General features: G+C 41.3%; 3 protein-coding genes across 5 annotated transcripts; 2 read left to right on the top strand and 1 right to left on the bottom strand.

Annotated features, from left to right (window-relative positions):
• The first annotated feature begins 1436 nt into the window (after positions 1 to 1436).
• ppp1r14d (protein phosphatase 1 regulatory inhibitor subunit 14D) lies at positions 1437 to 8288 on the top strand. Its single transcript, XM_044019856.1, has 4 exons — positions 1437 to 1852; positions 7253 to 7333; positions 7702 to 7734; positions 7827 to 8288. Exons 1-4 carry the CDS (start codon positions 1673 to 1675, stop codon positions 7893 to 7895), a joined length of 363 nt encoding a protein of 120 aa, XP_043875791.1. The 5' UTR covers positions 1437 to 1672; the 3' UTR covers positions 7896 to 8288.
• A 793-nt stretch (positions 8289 to 9081) lies between these two features.
• On the bottom strand, positions 9082 to 13274 carry zfyve19 (zinc finger, FYVE domain containing 19). 2 transcript variants are annotated; one of them, XM_044019827.1, is made up of 11 exons: positions 13129 to 13274; positions 12502 to 12623; positions 12374 to 12427; positions 12117 to 12286; positions 11409 to 11551; positions 11192 to 11300; positions 10850 to 11083; positions 10660 to 10736; positions 10352 to 10453; positions 10092 to 10255; positions 9082 to 9866 (listed from the first exon to the last, which is right to left on the bottom strand). In XM_044019827.1, exons 1-11 carry the CDS (start codon positions 13180 to 13182, stop codon positions 9788 to 9790), a joined length of 1308 nt encoding a protein of 435 aa, XP_043875762.1. In that variant the 5' UTR covers positions 13183 to 13274; the 3' UTR covers positions 9082 to 9787. The 2 variants fall into 2 exon arrangements, with proteins under 2 accessions (XP_043875762.1, XP_043875763.1); XM_044019828.1 differs by having other exon boundaries at positions 10850 to 11068.
• Positions 13275 to 13473: 199 nt separating this feature from the next.
• On the top strand, positions 13474 to 17445 carry bub1bb (BUB1 mitotic checkpoint serine/threonine kinase Bb). Of its 2 annotated transcripts, none has more exons than XM_044019829.1 (9): positions 13474 to 13538; positions 14317 to 14487; positions 14593 to 14652; positions 15207 to 15351; positions 15454 to 15650; positions 15739 to 15893; positions 16028 to 16221; positions 16335 to 16435; positions 16713 to 17445. In XM_044019829.1, exons 2-9 carry the CDS (start codon positions 14339 to 14341, stop codon positions 16984 to 16986), a joined length of 1275 nt encoding a protein of 424 aa, XP_043875764.1. In that variant the 5' UTR covers positions 13474 to 13538; positions 14317 to 14338; the 3' UTR covers positions 16987 to 17445. The 2 variants fall into 2 exon arrangements, with proteins under 2 accessions (XP_043875764.1, XP_043875765.1); XM_044019830.1 differs by lacking the exon at positions 13474 to 13538 and adding an exon at positions 13562 to 13659.
• The last annotated feature ends 4218 nt before the right edge of the window (positions 17446 to 21663 follow it).

Here is a 21663-nt window from a genome sequence, read left to right as displayed (position 1 = left end):
AAGACTGAATATGTGACCTGTAAACACACACACCCCCAGGATGTCCATATAAGGAGTTGTGTATTATTCCCACACCAAATTATCATCATATACTGGCTTTAATCCAGAAGGTGGCAGTGTCATCACACTAACAGCTGAAGAAGAAGAAGAAGAAGCTTCAGGGTGGTGAACACAACTCATTATCCCCCCCTTTGGTATTGGTGCAATAATCCATGTCAATCATCATCTATAGTCACCACTGAGCCACACTCATCTCGTAAAGATGGCGTCACTGAGCCGATACATTAACTGAGTCATGGCTTTACAGTGTGTGACAAGTCATGACGACACAGGGGCGAGGCAGGAAGTGGTTGCTCAGAATATGAAATATGTAATTCCAACTAAATTTAAGCAGTTTCGCAAAAAGAACCGTAACAGCTTCCTGCTATTAAACTTAACAAACTAACTTTTTTTTTATACCCTCCTAGAATGAGCCTCTCAGTCAATCCTGAGGTGACAAGGGCCTGCACAGGTCTCCAGAACCACGTCAGTCTTCTTGGCAGCACCAAGTAGCCCAAGACAAGATGAATGAATATTTGTTTGCCTGGAAAGGTGAGCCTGCTTGAGCCACTCAATAATTCAGTGTTTGTAACAGACGGTGCATCAGTGGGTGAACACGCGCAGCAGCTATGGCTGATTGATCGTTCCTGCCAAAACAAAAAAAAGCTTGTCGCCATCGCTCATATCGTAATTGGATCCGTGGAAACTCTGCAGCCTGTTGACTCTTTTGTGTCACATGTAAAAAAAAATAAATTCTGGCACTTGAATTTCAACCATGGGTGTCTGATGATATATTGATGATATATTGATATTCTGATAGTTTCAAGACTCTCAAACCAGCCAAAACAAACTTGTGCTCCGCTGCCCATCTATTATGCATGTGAGCGTAACTGAGGATGCCAGTTTGACTTCAAGGCTTATTAAACGTACACCTGATAATGGCATTTATAAAGGACGGGGGCACCTATCACACTAGAGGAAGCCTGGCTCACCTGTCAGGGAGGACGCAGCTATTGTTGGAAGGGTTTGTTCACAAGAGGAGAGCTTTAAACCAGATAAATACTTCACATGCTCTCACTCTCGGTAAAGAAAATCCCTGATGAGTTGGTGAAAGACGACGATAAATAATAGTATTTCTCTTTTGTGTTGAGTTTGAGTCAGAGTAACAACCTTATCACGATAGCAGCACTTGCTCTATTACCCTTTTCCCACCTTTTTATTGCTGCAATTGACCTCTGCTCTCCCACCTGCTGTAACAAGGAGGAAAAGAGCAAAAAGCAAACACACCCTATGAGGTGCACGTGCACACGCACACACACAAATGTGTGCACGCAGAGGCATATCTCATTACCATCCTCCTGATAGTGCAGCCAGTGGGTGTTGCAAGACAAGGAGAGCAAGCGAGTGAGCTTTAGAGAGAGAGAGAGAGAGAGAGAGGGGAGAGGGAGAGGCAGAGAACCAGAGGCATCATTACAGAGGAGAACACAAAAGAGATAACAGGAGATACGCATGGAAACAGCAGCTCACTGGAACACAAGCAGAGACACAGTAAGGCAAGAGCTAGTGTGTGAGTGTGTGTGAGTGTGTGAGTGTGTGTGAGTGTTTCCACGGTTCTCCTGAGGCCGTGGCAGCCATGGCGTCAGAGCCCAGCACCCAGTCCAGGGTGATGTTCCAGGCAGGAGACAAGGCAGAGGAACCGGCTCACCGCAAGCTGGGCAAGCTGACGGTGAAGTACAACCGCAAGGACCTGCAGAGGAGGCTGGACATCGAGGAGTGGATCGACGGGCAGCTGCACCTGCTGTTTGACTGTGAGGTAGGGAGGGAGGGCAGGGTCGGGCTGGCTCTCACTGACACACACTCAGACAGACACTGTGTCGGTCGGGTGCTTGTTGGAGGAGAGGGAAGGGGAGCGAGGGCGGCAGTGGACTGCTCATAGGTGCCTGTGGTGATGGGCTCATCCATCATGCTGGCTCACAGTGACCTAAGACAGGAGTGAGTGAGAGGCAGAGCCCTTATGTGTCATCAACCCACCAACATATACATTTTGTCTATTTTAGGCTGTTTGAAATCATTTAAAAGCCTGTTGCAACCCATGGCGAAACAACACTTAACATCATTTGAAGCACAAGGTTGACAAATGGCTTATACTTACAACTTGGATGATGTGTTCAGGTACGATTCTAGGATCGGTCACATCTGATGTGAAGCAGTACTGAGGAGAAAAGGAAACGTGAGAGCACCAGGGAGATTGTGATAATAATTTATAATAATTTTTTACAAGCATAATAAATGAAAGCTGATGACAGGACAGGAGACATTGTCGTTTTTTGTTGTTGTGCTGATATGGGGACAATATGTAGATATTTAGTTGTGCAGACATATTCATGTGAACTGTTGGAATTGTCCCACATAACATAAAGATCATGACTTGTTATAATAATGATTATACATTAGACAAACCAAAGAAAACACGCTAAACCAAAGGTGTTTATATGAACACAGCACACGTATGAAAGCAAAAGTTACAACACAAAAAATGCAGTATATCCTCACTATTTATAAATATATATAAACTCCTGTGTGGTCGGATCCAATCCGGTTATGTCATAGGTTCCGTATAATGACATTCTGGAGAAAGGAGGGGAAACCATGGCAACAGATGTCTCTTTGCCCACATGAGGCAGCGTGGCACACGCGGATGAATTAGGGATGTCTGCCGAGCAGGAGCACAAGCTTCCTGATTACGTTGCAGATCGGATGGCGGCGACGGCAGAGTCGAATGTGGCTGCACATGTCTGACTTCACTGCTTATCATGAAGTGGCTCTGGTTTTGAATAATAGTGTGCTGATGCTACAGAGACTGCATGCATGTCCATTTATAGTGTTGTACATTAATAAGCATACAGTGTCCGTATTCCTCACTCGATTTATTGGAAAACATCCAGAAAACACAAGTATTTAGTGTGACGTACACTTACACTTGAACAATAACATGAATATTATTAGTAAACTCAGGTTTTGTCCAGGCTAACATACCAGCTCAGCTGTTTTATGAGTTTATATTATCTATATTTGGTATTCTGTTAGCATGTTATTTAGCACTTAACAGAATGTGACACAGGTGTAAATATTTCTATTGAATATAATTCTTATTCTTCTCTTAGTCTGTGAGGTAAATCTACTTTACCCGCCCTAAAGTATTATAAATATAATATGTGTTTATCTTACAATTTTGCCTGGTCGCCAAGTTTATTCATGACATGCGTGAGCATTACACGCAGATTTCTCTTTTACTTTCAGTCTCATTATTCCAACCCAAATGCCAAAGATCACAGAGTCTGGCAGAAATAAAACAACACAAGCTGCCAGTGCCCTGAGACTTTTACAACACTTCGTCACACCGTGAGAGCTGGGGATCGGTAATATTGTGCACAATGCTTATTTTATGAGCTTCACTCACCAAAGCCTTCTTCCTCCCTGTGGTGTTGTTTGGTAATATGTTTGTGAGGCAGGAATAGATAACATGAGTGGGGGGAAAAAAAAAAACCCGGACATGCAGATAACAAAAGCTCCCTGTTTACTCAGTTCATCTTGTCCCAGAAACATACGTGACATATTCAGATGTTTGCAGACTTCCATGTTCCGCTTATCATGTATTATTACACAGCACAGATAGTGAGTGACAGGGTTTCACAAGGAAGGATATGACTGATTACCTGACTTTACTAAGTTACAAGCTTAATCGAATAGACTTAGATATTTGCGTTTGTCACTTTTGCAAAAAAATTTGGCATGACTTGTGTCCTGGCCAGCGCGATGAATTTTGCATAGGCTCAGGGCAAGAATACTCGGTTGGTCCCGAGTCTTCCGCGTGGAAGCGTTTACCATCAGTCCCCTGTGTCACCGGCTGAATTATTTAGCCACATCTCGAATTCATACAAGTGCTTGCCTCAGTTTTGGAGCGACTGCCTTCTTTTGAGAACTTCACACCTTCTGAGAGGAGGTAAACTGGCTCAAGCTGATGAAGCACATTTGCACTCAGTGTGTCTTTTCACTTTTATTGAGCAAAAAGGTTTTCAAAAAACAGTGAAGTGAAGGCCTGTTTTAGAGTTTGCCCCACACTTTCTGTAACCTCTTTAGACTTGGCAATGAGCCACTGATTGGATATCATGATGTTTGGGCAGCTTGTTGCTCTGACAGGAAAAGGGAAGGATCTGATCTGATAAGTTAAACAAAGCAAAAACCCAACGACTTGAAACAAAACAGCAAATGTCTTGGGCTTGGGTTTCCTTAACATTAACATAACAAACACAAACGCAGCCACACGGCGTCTGATGTCGGCGTTTCATTGTAATATTTGGACTTTAATCAACGTGGAAGAGTTAGCAGTGAACACATCCATGCATATCCTGTAGTGGATCAGTTTTAAATGGAATTAAAACCATTTTCAAATGAGATCGTGGCAAAGCTGATTAAGTCCTACGTTTCCCTGTATAGCAGCGATTTGATGTCAGTACGGACAAAAATACAGCAACAGCAACAGTGTGCTAGTGACACAAGGAGGCTGAGGACACAAAGACGTGTCCACGTTAAGTTACTACTCGTTCAGAAGTGTGACGTTTTAATTAAACTCTTCTTGTCCCTGCTCTAACGGTGTATACCCGTGATTTGGACAAATCATTCCCGATTTTGAAATAAAAAATATCAGCAGTCGCAAATATTCAACTGCTTGTTTAGACTTCCTCCGGAAACCACTCCGATATTCATGAATTCTGCCGCTATACTGCCAACATTCATTTTAGCCTCAGTCCGTTTGCTTTTAACTTCAAAAAGTGCCAGTGAGACATTTCCGCCCCGAGGCCTCATTAAAAAGCTCTTTTCAGTCAATTACAATGAAGGTAATTATCAACAAGCCGCGCACTCTGTGAACTATAATACTAAAAGTAACTGGAATCGGTGAAAAAGTCTCTAATTGATATTCGGTGGTGGACCTGCACTCAGACGAGAGCATAAATAAAAGATCAGTGGAGAGCAGACCATGTCATTTTTACATTTATAGCTGTGTCACATTTAGCTTTGTATTACTAGAATAGGAAAACTTAGCGTTAGCATAACTGTTAGCAAAGATGGCAGACATTGTTTACATTCTGGGAATGAGGTCCTGTCCCCCTCCGAGAGGGTCTAAAAAGTGCGGAATTAGAACGTAACAAAAAAAAGAATGAAGATAATTTACAATTATTATTTTTTTTAAATACTACTCCTATTCTAGTTATACCAAGCTAAATGCAAATTGGTGAAGTATTCGTTTAAGGTGGTTAGCCAAAGCTGAGCAAACAACAGCAATCATATCACATCAAATGATAGCTGCTTTTACACTGACTAGTAATGTTTTTTTCCCAGTGAACTATAAAGTAAAGGTTTGTGTTGCATTATCAGGACAAAGAAAACTATGATTTACTACTTTAATGGCTCCTGTATTTGGTAATAGTAGCGGTCAGCAATTGCAGCAAGAAGACCTGGATTTTGAGTCCCGGTTGGGGACAAGGGTCTTTCTGCATGGAATTTGCATGTTCTCTTGTGTGTGCGTGGGACTTCCTCCCACAGTCCAAAAACATGCATTATGGGGATTAGTTAAATTGGACACTCTAAATTGACCATAGGTGTGAGAGTGAATGGTTGTTTGTCCCTGTGACGAACTGTCCACAGTGTGACCCCGCCTATCGCCCTATGTCAGCTGACATTGGCACAGCAACCCCCCTGGGACCCTCCTGTGGAGGATAAAGCGGTATTTTCCACTGCACAGAACACATAAAAGGCCAGACTACACCCAGTCAAGCTCAACACGTCACAGCTGGTAAAGCAAATCCCACACAGCACAGAAATGTACAGCATGGATTGAAAAGAAAAAACAAAGAGGGCCTTTATGCGTCCCACTGGCATCAGCAGATTCACATGAGTTCCAAACTGGCGGCATGTATCAAATGGAGAGGACATTGGGGACTCTGAAGGTGGGCCCATCTTATTCCGCCACTCAGCACTTCCACATTGATTAGTTCTCCCCTCATCCAGAAAGCTGTGCGAGCGTCGTCCTCCACCAGCCGTGAAAACTCCCCAACCGGAAAATATTCCTCTTAAAAAAAAAGAGAGAGGCCCCATTCGTCAAAATATGGGAGAACTTCTGCTGACTCCAGATATCTTAGTGTTCAGGATTCCTTTAGAGAGCACAACTCATTCCCTATACTGACAGGTGTGGGTGAGAGCGAGCGAGCGACGTCGCCTGATTACTTTGCTATATTTGTGTTTTTATGACTTACTACTTGTGCCCTTTTATAAAAAAACAATTATCACACAAAGGTGGCACAATCACATAGAAAGAAAGAGCACTGTGTCACAGTCGATGCAGCGCTCGGGTTTGTTGAGTGCAAAACGTGGTACAATTCTAACAATACACGCTCACTTGTGTCTAAATGCCAACATCGTAAACCATCCGTGAAATATGATGGTAGCGTGTCGCAAGCATGACATCCTGGAGCCCTATTTTCATGCCTCAGTGCTCTTCAGCTTTACTCACACACACAGAAAAGCATCAAGAAAGAATCGAAAATATAAAACATATTCTGGTTTGTTGAACACAAAACACATAGCTGTGATGTTTTCACTATTAATCTACAGCAGTGGTCAGGAATTGGTGGCCCGTGGGCCAAAACTGGCCCGCCGGCATCAATATGATTTAACAAATCTGATCTGATTGAGTTGAGTTGACCTGATTCTGCCAGAACTGACAGTTACGTTAAACTAAAGGTTGGGTGTGAAAAAAAAAAAAATATCAACAGTACGAGGACGTGTCTCACACACGTGTCTTCATAACAAGCATTAAACGTGGGTTTTTGTTTCTGACTGAAGACGTTTTTAGGGAACTTTGCCTGATGAAGATATCTCACAACTTTGGCCCTCGGCCACATTTACTCGCTGATCCCTGCTCTAAAGTGTAGAAAGTATTGAAAACAACCCTCACATCACATCGTTCAGTGACTCTGCTCACTGGTCTCAATGCCATGGCTGAACGGACATGACATGATGAAGCCCACATTTTTCAAAGCATTTGCAGCAGGCTTGGCTGTACAAGTGCAGAAGCACTACTGTGAAGAATATAGAATAAAGGAATATTTTTGGTCTAATTTGCGTCTCTCTTTTTTTTTTCTTGCTCTCACAGGAGGAGGAAATCCCTGAGTTAGAGATTGACATAGATGAGCTGCTGGAGCTGACAGACGAGGGACAGAGAACCCGGCTGCAGGTAAACACAAATGTTTGGTTCATTGTATATAATGTCTGTAACTTTTTTCTGTACTAAAGCACACACATACTATTGTCCTTTTTTCTGTAACTGTTTTTACTGCTGTAACAAGCGAATTTCCTCTTTGAGGGATAAATAAAGTTTTATCTTATCTTACTTACAGTACAGTAATCATTTTGTTTTAGGAGAGCAATATAATGGTAACACCAGCTTACTTTCATCATTCATAATGGACATCAGGAAGGAAGAATTTCAACTTTACAACTGTTATGGAAAGTGTTATCAGCATCACAAGAACTCCTGGAACCCAACGTTTGTGGTAAAAAATACAGTATCCAGATTTATTATGTGTTTGTTTTCTTTGTTAGGAGCTCTTGCAGGAATGCGGGAAGCCAAAAGAGGTAAAGAAAACTCAACAACTTATAGAATATATCGGAAATTAAACGTTTGTGACTGTCGAGTTACAACTCGATCCCTTCTCCTCCCCCCACAGGAATTTATCAATGGGCTGCTCTATAGGATAAAGGGTCTACGTAAAATGTCCGGTTCCTTGAAGAAATGAATTCTAGGTCAAATCAAGTTGAGAAAATGTGGGGGCTTCATCTTCATCTTCCTATCTCTCAGACGTTCAACTGTCTGCCTGCACGCGCAGTTCATCGGTCAATGGGATTTTCTTCCTGCGTCAGAATCAGTTTAACACAAGAGCAATGGGGGTTTCAATGTTGTTTTTTATTATCATTATTATTATTATTATTGCTATTATTTCAGTTTAATTTATGGACTGCTATAACATAAACCAATGATGCACACGAGATAAAAGCCGTAATGAGACGGACAGTTGTTTTTTTTCTTCTGTGTAAGACACTGTACATTTTCAGTTGCCTATTTATGTACATAAATATTTTTTTGTTCTGATAACAGTGTTGTAAGTTGAAATAAAACTGAACATTTTCAAGACAAGGCTGTTGAATGTGATTCCCCCAAGCACGGCATATCAGGTGACTGAAACAACGGGTATCAGAAATCTTTCATTTCCCGTTATACAACATCAAGATTGACATGTCCATAACATATATAGCATATATTATATAGTCCCCGACTGGAATACAGCGTACCATTTCTTAATGTTTCTATTACTACTGCTCTAAAGCACACATTTGCTTTTGCTTGTTTGGCGTTGACTCTGCTGCAGCTGACAGTATAACATTCCCGAGATACACGTTTCTGCTTTTATCTATAGTGGTGAAGACAAACGGAGACATTGACATGACACATCCAGGAGTAAACACAGCAAAAATCAGGAGCAGGAAGGTCCATTAAGTATGCATCCATTATCCTCATCCATTTCCTGTCTGCGGTGTGTTTGTGTGTGTGTATGACAAGGCCAGAAAAAGGCAAACACAGTAACGGCCTCCATACGAACCTTAATGGAGCAAGACCCTAGAGGAGAGTGTAATTATGGTTTCTCCTCAGTTAGCGAGACAGTAATGCACACTGATGAAACTGCACTCTGGCCATCTCTCTGACACACACACGCAGAGAGGGTCTTCCGGCTGAGGGCTCCATTATAGTAATTTGCTCGGTTCAACCCCCATTTTCTCTTGTGCTTCTCCTCCGACACGGAGGCCGTCTACACTAACAAGATGTTAGACTGAGACGATTTTGTCCAGCAATAACTTTGATCCAAAATCCAAGGCTCTAGTGTTAAAGAATAAAACTTAAAAAACTGATGTGACATAGCACCATAACACGTTCAATTCTTTTATAATGACATTACAACACGAGGACACGACAGGCAACAATCATGTCAGACTCACAGCCAAACATAGATTACAGGAGTGAAAACAAATCCATCAGTAATCCTTTTATACTGACTGCACGACAGTTGTCTGGGACTATACATCATCCCAGATGAGCTCATGACATGTCTGTCTTCTATTTAAAGAGTCTGAGATGAGCCTTTGTTGCCTTTAAGCGAGTGACAGAAATAAAACTTAATCTTGAATTGTGCATTTACTTCATGCAGAAGCTACAAAGATTTACTAAAATAGAAACACTTTTGAGCAGCCGTCTCACTTATTTTTTTATACATTATGGGGAAAATAAGAGAACATCTTCCACATATTAAATTTGTTGAACTACATCTTACACATACGTACTTTAGTTATTCAGTTCATCTACATTAGTGTTTTTTAAATTACAGGACACAAATGCTAGCCTTTCTGTTGTCTACGTGATGACAGATCATTTTGAAAGATTGAATGAGAGGTTAAAATGAGGTGTTATGGGTCGCTGTAAATAACAGGTGGCAGGCAGATATTTTGAGAAACATGTTTCTTTTTCTTCTTTTTTTCAAAGCTATGTATGTTAAGTCACTTAAGGCCAAAGCACAAGTCTAAGGATAATAACTGTCAACAGCCTGATATGGCAAACATGTACGACACAGCTTAACTATCATGTCTTCCTCTTCTTCTTTGGCGCAGTGTAGTTTGTAGTGCGATGCTCCATCCTGTCATATTTATCATGGCCTTCCCTGGGGAGATAATGGAGAGTGGGTTGATAATTCATCACACTAAATACTTTATCTTCCTGCTGCTGAACAGTATGGCAGCAGCCTGTCTACTAAGTATCTGGGTCATGGTACACATTCCAAATCACAAGAATGTGTCTTGGGCATTGGGTTTAAGATTTCTGTGTGAAGCTGAGTGGGAGACTGGGATTGTAATCTTTGCAATCTCTTTGTAATGTGCTCGCCTACCTGAAGCAGCGGTTGCAGTAAAGGTCCCCGTCACAGGTGTGGCAGCGAACCGTGGCATCATGATTACAGATGCAACACCACGGGAGTTCGTCTTCATCACTGTCTGAGGGCTGATGTGTTACGGCAGCTGGTGAAATCCTGCTCTTGGGTCCCGGAGCCTGTGTCTTCAAAATACACCGGCACAATGAGGGATTAAACGTGAGCTAACAAGCTAATTAATATTCTGAATTGATACTTGTTTGATGCTGTTTTTCCCGTACCAGTTTCTTTGAGGTTTTCTTCTTTTCTGTGTTCCTTGGTCCACACTGTTCAAAAGGTATGTTATAGCCACTGGCCTCATCAAGAGCAGCTTCTTCTGAGAGCTGGAAAAAAAACAGAAAAAGAAAATGAAAATTATGAGGAAATCTGTCACAAATAATTAAAATGGCAAAATAGCAACCCCTTGTGGCCTTCCTGTCTGCTCTGAGTCGGCACACTGTGAACATTTAAGGTGTGATATGTCCTTTGTGACACATGTATTATGTATAATTCATTACATAAAAATGTCAAGTTTATTTTAAATGGACACCTGCTTTAACACTCTTGTTACAGCTTCCTCTTCAGTCTCCTCCTCACTGTCAGGATGCTGGAAATTCTCCATGGTAACTGGAAGTGATATGGAATAAAAACGACGCAAGCTGCTGAAACATTTGCACAATAACACTTGCTGTCATGTCCACAACGGCTGCAGTAAAACCTCTTGAAAATGTGCTGTGTACTTTTATCTGGGTCCTGCCCCTTCAACTGGGCCAACCTCTTGGCCATGTGCAGGATCTGATCCTGCGAATGCTGCTCCTTCCTCAGCTCCTCCATGGCCTCCTCTAGCAGACGGGCCTTTTCAGACTCCAGCTGCTGTTGGGCATCCTGGTTCTCCTCCAGATTCTCATCTAGTATTCCTTCTTCCCCCCTGTTAAGATCGTTCATGCGGCCTGCAACATCTGCAGGGAGAGCAACTGAGCATATTTGTGAGATCCACGCGCTCTATTCAACAGCTAGGTGATCACATTGTAAATTATTAAATGAATGTGGGTGAAAAACAGGTGGACATAATCAGATCTTACTGAAATCAGGATTTGCTTGCTGGTCATCAATGGCAACCTCGTCCGTCACCTGTCTAAGGAGATCATTGGCTTGTTCAGTCTGTGTCCTTTTATCCGGAGGCTGGTGCACCTGCACAGATGAGCAGACGAGCATATTTACAATTATTCATGATGCATCAAGCACATTAATAAAAAAAAGCCTAAGAAGTTTCAAACAAGCACAAAGGGTTTATCTCACAGGTGGAGGGGCTTGGGATGGTGGAGGTTGGCCACGTAAAGCTGCCAAACGGTCTTCCATCTCCTCTGCAGAAGGCACCGTCTGACTCGGAGCTTTTAGAGCAGCAAGGCGAGATTCAATCTCTTTTTCAGAGGGGATAGACTCTGAGGAGGAGGAGGAGGAGTTGCAACCCTTTCAGTGACTTGTAAGTTGCAAGTATTATTACAACAGCTACACAGTACTGTACAAGTCTTACATAGCCACCATTAAATATGTTGCTTAAGCAACATCCATATGGTATAAAATATAGTTATAATATAGTTTCAAAATAACTAATAATAATATTTTACTGGAAGAAATAAAACAGCTTCCACAGTTAGTGTGACCTACCTTTACACTCATGATTGGAGTGTAAGCCTAATTAATGTTACTGGTAAAAACCTGTTTACCCTACTATTTCATGTCGACAGATATCTGCTGTGAAAAGCGTCTGTTATGCAAGGATTATTTAAGACATGCCTGAGCATTACATACACACATGTGAGTTAAACTCATTGACAGCTTGCTGATATATAAGTGCAATCTTTAGTCACATCCTTTCCAATCCAAATGCTAATGATCACAGAATTTGACAGACATAAAAACAACAACAACAGCAACGCTGGTGGTTCCCTGAGAAATGTGCACGATACTGTATAGAGTAAACCAAAGAAGTAGCTGCAAACTTACTTGGGGCAGTTTCCTCTTTGAGCTTCTGAAGTCTTTCAGCAATAGCCTGATCTTCTTTACTCAGGCCCTTGGCTGGCAGATGCCCTACTTTGCTTGGTCTACTAGTACCTCCATGTGCAAGAGACTGTGTTGATGGTCCTGGCTGTTTGGCCTCAAAAGCAGCGACTCGCCTACGGAAGAAACATTTACATTAGATTTTCAGATATCATGACACTGCTACGTAAACAAAAATGTCTCACAACCAATCAATGACTGACTTTTTGTAGTTTTCAGGAGGAGACCATCTTCCGGCACTGTTTTGAGGCTGTCCACTGTAAAAGAAGACGGAAAGTTTTAAGGCATATACTGTGTATATCATATTTACTGATAACTGCAGTTATCTTACCTTGTCAGATTGCCATGGCACTGTTTACACACCTTCTGTTGGGCGGTGCCCCAGCGAGGGACCACAGCACTGAAAGTCAGACAGCTGGAGCAGAAGGAGCGGCCACAATTCTTACAGCCCAGCTATGTTTAAATGACAGCATACACATCACATTTGGCTTTCTGCTCAACTTCTGTATACATATCACTACATTAAACCACATTTAAATAGTGTGGCATTTCACGATATATATCTTCCCTTCAAATATTTCTTTCGCAGTAAATTCATGATTGTTTTAGGTGATTTGTATGTACAATTTCAAATTCATATTTAATTGTTAGTAATTTTCTTCACAGCTTATTGCACAAGCAAATCAAGGGACAACACACATCTAACAGCATTGATTACATGTTTATTTACACGCATGTATATCACATTTGTATTCTTAAGTCTGAACTCCATTTAATTCAACAAAAACTAATAGGATTTTGTAAAAATGCGTTTGCCATTTGACTGTGTGTATATAAGTTACTAGGTAAAAACAAAACCGGACCGTTTTATCCATGCATATAATATGTACAACCACAACATAAAAACAAATCACTGCTTAACGATCAGTGTATGTGACATGAGTCAGCTGAACATTACCTCCTTCTTGAAGAGGCTGAACTTTGACGCACAACAAAAACAACGGTTGTCCATGCCGGTACGTGTACACAGTCATGTGACAGGCAATTCTGCTGCAACTGCCAGCGCTGCTTTTTGATAAATGTGTGACAAAAGTCCACCCTGTAAACAATAAATATCAAGATATTTGTGTCTGTTTTCAATATGTCAGTGTTGCCACAATCAAATCCGGAAGCGTTCCAAGCACAGGACGTGATGTCATTATGCGTTTTCCGGTTTCTGGTTCCTCCAATCAGCGTGCGCCAAATTCTCTCGCGGTCGTCGTTCGAATGAAAACAGAGGTGACAACTTAACACTGTTAAGTTAACAGCAGTTGAGTCTTGGAGCTTTTGGATTGTTACGAAAAAAGAGACGAGAGAGACTTGGAAGCGGTATGAGAAATGACCACTCGATGCGACTACAGATTTATTGTATAAGTATGACATATAGATGTCGGTGAAATTTTGAACGACAATGAAAACCGATCGGGCAAGGGCGGACGTTGGCTAGCTGGTGCGTTAGCTCTCCACGTAATGTCGTCAGTTTAGCACCTCCTTTGTAGATTACTACATTTTTCATTGGTGTATAAAAAATGTATAAATGGGCTGATTTCTGCCCAATTTCAGTAACTGACTTTGGACACTCCATTTTTTGATTAATGAATGAATTCCTTCATTTATATAAAATACAGGTTCTGTTACGGATTATTTAAGTGAAACGATTCTGTTTATCATTTGTTATATTTTATCAGATGGAGGAAAAAGGACAATTGTTTTTTAAAAAGCTATTTATTTATAGGCCATCAGCTGCAAACAAACACATTGCACATCGATAAATACAGATATACAAAAATCTAAACTAACTGAGAAAGACACAGACATATTGCACGTGTGCTGGGTGGATGGATCAAGTGATTTAAAGAGATGTAAATATATGGCCTAGATCAAAATATCTTGTCTAGCAGGATTTAAACAGGTTATGGCAGATGGATAGAAACTGTTTCTGAGTCTGTTTGTCTTCATGGATCTAAAGCGCCTATCCTCGTATCAGTCAGTCTCTATCATAATATGTGAAAATGCATCACAATATGATTTGTAAAAGTCAAACAACAGCATTAAAACACAGTTTTAATAAGTGCTGAACCATAACTTTAATGCGTTTGTTGTCTAGGTTTCTGCTCTAAATTTCCACAATGGCAGAAGGGGGAGATGTGGATTGGGAACTGAGCAAAGAAAACATTCAGCCTCTGCGGAGGGGCAGAGCCATATCAGTCTTACACCAAGCCCTCAGTCAACAACAGGACGGACTCAGCTCTGCCAACAACATCAGCCAACAGAGACAGTAAGTATGAAGTACATTGCTACCAGCCTGAGTGATCTGTGACAAACTGTATTTCTCGTAGGTTTTTTTTAAATAAAGTGTTTTATTCTGTTTTTGTTTACCCAGGGCCTTTGAGTCTGAACTGCGAGTGTATGAAGGTGATGATCCCCTGGATGTTTGGGATCGGTAAGTGAGATATGGAACTAATTACGTGTAGTCATGAGTTCTTTAAACCAGGCATTAAAATCCATTTTCTGTAATCTGATTGCAATCGGATAGCTCCTAACCACTTATAAGTACAGGTGTAAATACTGTACACCTGAGGACAGGTTGTTATGCGATTTGTCTGACTCCTTCAGGAGGTGGTTGGAGACGCATTGTGACCAGATTGAACAGATGTGTGTCCTCTGCTTTTGTTGGTTTTCCACTTGTCAAAGACGACTTTTCCCCTGCTTCCAAAAGAGGAGTCTATACAATAGTTTGACTTCACGTGCGGTAAACATAGTTTTTTTTGTTGATATGGCAGCGCACAGAGGGGGAGGTGACTGATCGGATAGCAATCAGATCTTGATGTGGACGCCGGCGATGCATGTTAATACCAGGTGTAAATGCATGTGGTGAAGAGCTATCCGATCACTATCTGATCACAGAAAACCCATTTTAATGCCAGGTGTAAAGGTGGCCCTTGTTAAATCTGATGGATTTTCAGTTTAATACCCACATGGTTCTGTCTTTCACAGGTATATTAAGTGGACAGAGCAAACCTTCCCTCAAGGCGGAAAGGAGAGCAACATTGCCATACTGTTGGAACGGGCTGTGACCAGATTCACTGATGAAAAGAAATATTATGCAGACCCTCGCTATATTGACCTCTGGATCAAATTTGTATGTTATGTTGAACCTCTGCGAATGACTGTACTTTTACTTGTACGTGGTAAAATAATAGAGCAGTAATAACTTTTCCCACACATGTATATGTGTCATCAGGCAAAGACCTGTCCGGAGCCACTGGACACCTACAGGTACATGCAGGCACAGGCAATCGGAATAACTCAGACGTCCTTCTACATCGCTTGGTCTGAGGAGCATGAAAATAAAGGCAACTGTCTCAAAGCAGACCAAGTCTATCAAGAGGGATTGAGGATGAGTGCGGAGCCACGTGACAAACTGCTACAGTTTCACAAGTATGAGTCAATGCTGTATATATGGAATTAAATGAATGTCTTACATGGAAAAGCAACTTATTTTCCATGTTTTCATCATTGTTTATAGGGCTCTGCAGGCACGTGTTTCCCGACAGGTGATGATGCAGGTCGAAGAGGACAGTGATGACGAGTCCAAACAACCAGAGAGAGTCTCTCTGATTGACCTCAAATCTAGAGGGAAGAAAAAGGCCTTTGTCAACAGAACAGGACATGCAATCAAAAGTAAGCACACACACATCTAAATTACACCTTTTGTACACACTTGGCAGATATTTTAAAATGTTAGAGCACCTTCCTCTTTAAATTGAAACAAAAAAATATCTTTAATATCAGTTTTTGGTGTTTTTCATGGACAGATGTTTCTGGAGGCCTTCAGTCACGAGGTGCCCCTGTTCCCGCCAGTACTTCAAACAGTCGATTGATAGTCTTCGATGAAAACCACACACAAAGTGCTGTTCCATCAGAGCCTAAAGTGGAGCCATGGAGGGCTCCACCGCCGTCTAGGGCAAAGGAGAATGAGAGGAATCCAGAGAGATGGTGTGATGTCAAGGTATGAGACGAGGTGTTCCATTACAAAAAATAAAAATAGGTGGAATATAATCTGGTTTCCATGTGTGTAACGTTTTTTTTATTATTATAATTTTTTTTTTTGGTCCATCATAGCTTCCCACAAAATCCAAATATGGACATACTGTTATGGCTCCACCACCTCCCAAACCCACCTTCCAACCATTTGTTGAGGAATCAGAAATACCTCCAACAATGTGAGTGACAATTTATTCTTTGCATTTTTGATTTATTGGGCATCACTGTTTTAATGTAATGTCACTTTTCGTTAAAACAGATATGTCGATGATACTCAGACATGAATCATTTTAGCCCTAACCTATACCACTGTTTTCATGTGATGTTTTGGTCTTTTTAACCAATAATTTAATTAGTAGTAATAGAACTGAAATATTGAATAGCCTATTACCCCTACCCCGACTCTGGTCTAAGTTATGCCTTTCATTTTCATGAGTCTCTTCTTTCCTTCCTCAGGACTCCGTGTAAGATCAACCCGGTGGTTAACAAGGTTTTATCGGCACGTCGGCCGTGCAGAGAAGAAACTCCTCTGAAGAGACTGCAGGAGCACCAGCAGCAGAGAGAGGCGGAGTCGTCAAAGCCACAGGAGCAGAGCATGTACTGTAAAGAGCTGCTGCTCAGTGGCGCCGCCGAATTCTCCTTTGAGGAGCTGCGCGCTGAACGCTACTTCAAAAAGACGGCACAGGAATCACAGGGGGACGATCGAGCCACAGTCGGTACTGCAACCTGATCTACTGAGACTTTTATCGTCAGTTTTTAAAGTGGATTTCCCCACGTTTTATCTGCAAGTATTGTGTAATTACTGTTTTGCATTGTGTTTTATATTGTAAATATTTGGTTGAAGGAGATCCAGTTACATAGAAAACACAAAAGAACATGATTTCACACCAACCATTAATCCACTTGTACAAACTAAACACTGCTCAGTCCTTTTGCTGCAGAAGTTCAACTCACTTATCTCCAATGTTAGTCATCTGTCCATTTTTTTCAGTTGCATTGTTCTTGAGAACAGTGCTTCTTATGTGTGCTCTTTTTTTTTCTCACGTTTTGTCTTGAGCATATTTTTGTTTTTGTAAAAAAATGACACCAGTCGACAAAAGGCCTCAGCGAGGTGATCGAACCGGGCTTAAAGTTTCAGACTGAGGAGATTTTTTCCTTCATTGATGTTCAATAAACGTGTTAAAATGTCCAGCTGGTGAATAGTGGTATTGTGATTTTTTTTTTTTGTCCTTTGGGGAATTAAAGTAATGCATTGTCAGCAGGGGGCATGAATGGAAAAGCGTGGATTGTATTCCTGATAATGGTGGTTGGATTACTAATGGGCTGTGAGAACAGTTAGTGTAATCTGTGGCAGTGTACAGAGTCAGCACTCTTTCCCAAGAGTGGAAATAAACTGCATTTAAAAAGTCAAAAATGCCACTATTAATGCTGCTGTCTCACTGCAGGCCGGGGGCTCTTGAATCTTTTAAGGAATCCCAACATTGGCCTAACGTGGATGCACTAATCTTGTTATGGGATCCATAATCACACAGGCCAGTCCCTGATGAAGGGCTGGGACATAGGTGTTTGCTCATTAGCAAGTGAAATCCACTCTTCCCAGCCAGGAGACCACTATCCCGATGATGCACGGGAGACACTGTGTTGCTGCTGTAGTTTTACATGCACACAGGGCAAGAGAGGAACATACTTTAATCTCATACTGGAAATATGACACTGTCAGCCAAGATCGGTCTCGTTTTTTTTGTTCCCCCAAACTATCTACTTTAATGTTTGGCCTACCACTTAGAGGAGCTGAAATCCAGTGATAAATGATGGGCGACACGATGCACCCCCGCCATAATAACACACCATAATGTAATGTATCCTCTATAGCTCGCTATTTGGCAGGACTTGAAAAAAAAAAAAAAGACTCATGCCAAAATTAAAAGCTCGTCCCATGAATGCAAGAAGCCAGTGTCTCCGGCAGTGCCTCAGACAGAAAATCCATAGCTCTGTGTTACTACAGCAGAGAGACGGTACCTTTCCTTGATGTGCTGTAGACAGGCCCTCAGAGAAGAGCTTTTGTTGTTGCTCTGAGAGACGGGAACACTCAGGCTCTATATGGGCCACATTTTACAGTCAGCGCTCATTACTATTTGCTCGACTTGTGTTTACATGCACCAGTTAACAGAAAGTTCCCCGGCCTCTACTTCACTGACAAGTCACTCGCAGGAAATGTGGTTTTGTAAACCGTCATCATTTTGTCCCAGTATTTCACAGTTCTGTGGTTTATCTCATAATTAAAATGTTACATGTTTTTGTGTTTTATCATGAATAACTTTTCACTTTTTTCTAGGATGATGATGACGTGTGCTTCCATATACTACACTATTGCTGACCCAACAGGAGAACGACACAGTTTTTGTCTTTATTTCCGACATGATTGTCTCTAAATTGGATTTACAGGTCATCGGGAAATGTCATTGGATTTTTCAAAGGAAAAAAGCCTAAAATGCATTTGCATCAGCTGTGTAGGCTGAGCCCCTAAACAATAGAGTGGATTGACATGCAAATAATTAAGGCAGTTCACTTAATTCACTCCATGGGCTTTCCTATTAATGACACTGTGCTTTAAAACTAGTATTGTCATTGTAAAGTTCCAGTACTTAAGAAACCGGAGCGGGGGGAGCTGATGAATAAACCCTGCAGAGCTAAGAGAACATTTTTAGTTTCCACGTCTCACTCAAAGTGCAAAGACAGCATTAAAACTACCAGCCTAATATTATGTAACTCAAGACCTCTGCTGGTATCCTGTGGAATCATACAACACCACAGAGTTGGCATCAGAGCCATGAAGTCCTATAAAATGTACACAGTGAGACCTGCATGGGTTAGTTCAGCTTTTCCAGCACATCCCACTGACACTCGATTGACTGACAATCATGCTTCGTCACACAGATCAATACAGTTTCCCCCCATTCTTCCCTTCAGTGATACGGCTGAACACTGCATGTCACATTTCTCCAGAGAAAATGAAATAAACCTGATGGTCAGCCGTAACAAAATAGAAAACAATGTGCACAAATGGACTACTTTCTAAAAGTAAAACCTCCCCACAGCCACTCACTAATTCAGATTAACAAACACAAAATTTAAAGATACTTTAAGGAGACTTAAAAAAGCAGGTTTTCCCACCCCAAACACAACCAAATCATCTCTGCTCGCCAACCTACTTTTATAACCTCCCATTCCAGGCTGATTGGCCTCAGCTGTGGGAGAACACAAGTGCGACCAGTAACTCCTGATTAACAAAGAAATCAGCAACTTAAATGTCTGGGTCTCTGGACATAACACACTCTTATAATAATAATAATAATAATAATATAATCGACACGATTATATATATCACACAATAATAGAAGTGGTGCGAGCAACAAAAGCTGAATGCAGGGAGAAGTGTTTGTGCAATTGACCTTTTGACCTTCAAACTGGCAAGTTACAGATAAGTGTAAGTACACTGATTGCTCAGGTGGGCTGAACAAACAGCACTGAGATAACCACCACTCCTATCACAGGACAGTTTTATCAGGAAAGTTATCTGGCAGTATTATATATATATATATGTGTGTATTTATATATATACATAGAGAGAGAGAGCACAAAATATTCCTGACAATAATACTGACAGTAAGAGTAAAAGAGGAGGACAGATCAAGTCTGCCATACCACTAACTGGAGTTTATTTCCACTTCAGTTTGTTTAAAGTGTAAGAAGGAAAATCATTAATGTGCCACTGCAAGCGTCTCTCTCATACGAAGTCCCCACGTACTAAAGGTTTTCCCCAAACCTGACTCACTCACTTTTTTTTTTTTTTCCCCCTGCCTGCATGTCTTGACCCTAATACATTTTCCTGCTTTGTATCTTGGTCTTAGCTGCTGTATAAATTATTCAGGAAATGATTGTGGTGAAAAAAGAGGAGGGAGGGAACGTTGGAGTCAAAAGCTGTGGACGCTGGACTGGCTGTAATGTCAGTGTCTTATGCTTTTTTATTCCCAAAGACGATTGGGTCTTTGGGAAGTGGTGGTTCACAAGCCCCATTACACACACACACACACACACGCAGCCATCTGTCATGCCTGACCCTGTCTGTGCATGGATAATGTATTTGACTGAACAGCAGCACAGTGGTGTGTGAACACAGCACCAGCATGTTTTCATGTCACCCACCATGATGTGTAAAGGAGATGGAGGGAGGGAGAGGAGGGAGGGAGAGAGGGAGGGAGGTGAAAGGTATCCCATGTGATGAGGTGTGGAGGAGCTCCTCTTTCAAAAGAGTCACCGGAAACACACACACACACACACACACACACACATTCTGCACTGGCCTCTGTTCATTTGGACAAACCATCAAAAACCCCAAACTTAACCATAACCACTAATGTCTAACCCTCACTCTAACCTTTGAACGGCAGCCATGTTGACATGTTTCAGCAGGGAAAGCACAGGTGTTACTGATCACAGTTCATGCAAGTCAGGACAGTGTGACAGTGAGCAAGCTCAGTGGAACTCAGCCAAATTGAATTATTTTAATATTTAAACCTCTGATTTTTCAACTGTGACCTGCCAAAATAAATGGCTGCCGTGCTCTTCGTTTTCTAGTCTCAGAAATTAGATTATTGGTCCCCACTAGGACGACCTGTCCTTACACGCTTAGCAGTGTTTATACCAGAAACTTGTCCTGAGATGATAAAAGTCCTCAGACTTAAAAAAAAAAGTTGTGAGGACCAACCAAACACGTCCTCACAAGTTCAAAATGTCTTTTAGAATCCAAATTTGACCTCAGAGCCTCCAGACATGTACTTACAAATACTTACACCCACGTGCGTACTGTATGCTGTATACACACACCCATCTTGTACCTAAAGGGGATACTTGAGTAAAAGTATTTTACCAAAAAATTACTTTTTGTAGAAGTTCAAGTAATTTTTTTTATAATATTACTTAAGTAAAAGTCTCAAGAGTCATTTTCTGACATAAAATGTACTTAAGTCGTAGAAGTAAAAGTTGGAGTGGTAATTGTCTTTCAACTGGTTGTGGGTTCAAATCCTGGCTCCGCTAGTCTATATGTGTCCTTGAGCTGGATACTTAAAAAGCAGCTCATTGACATTAGAAAAGCTCTTCTTCTTCTGAGTTTATTTGGTAGTAACGAGTAACAAAAACAGTCAGAGGAAATGTAGTGGAGTAAAAGTAAACGTTGCTAGAATTATAATAAAGTACAGTAAATGAAGTATTTGTACTTTGTACAACACTGTAAACACACATGCACTTGTCTTGGTGTCAAACACAATAACAGTGGGGGGGCCGAAATTAAAAACTGTATCCAAGTCGAGGGCCTGATGAACTAAAAGTTCTGAACAAATGATTTTCC

Source organism: Solea senegalensis, linkage group LG2 (assembly GCF_019176455.1).
Source record: "Solea senegalensis isolate Sse05_10M linkage group LG2, IFAPA_SoseM_1, whole genome shotgun sequence".
In the NCBI taxonomy this organism is placed as follows: Eukaryota; Metazoa; Chordata; class Actinopteri; order Pleuronectiformes; family Soleidae; genus Solea; species Solea senegalensis.
The sequence above is the reverse complement of the archived record's forward strand: the minus strand, read 5'-3'. Positions and strand labels throughout refer to the sequence as shown.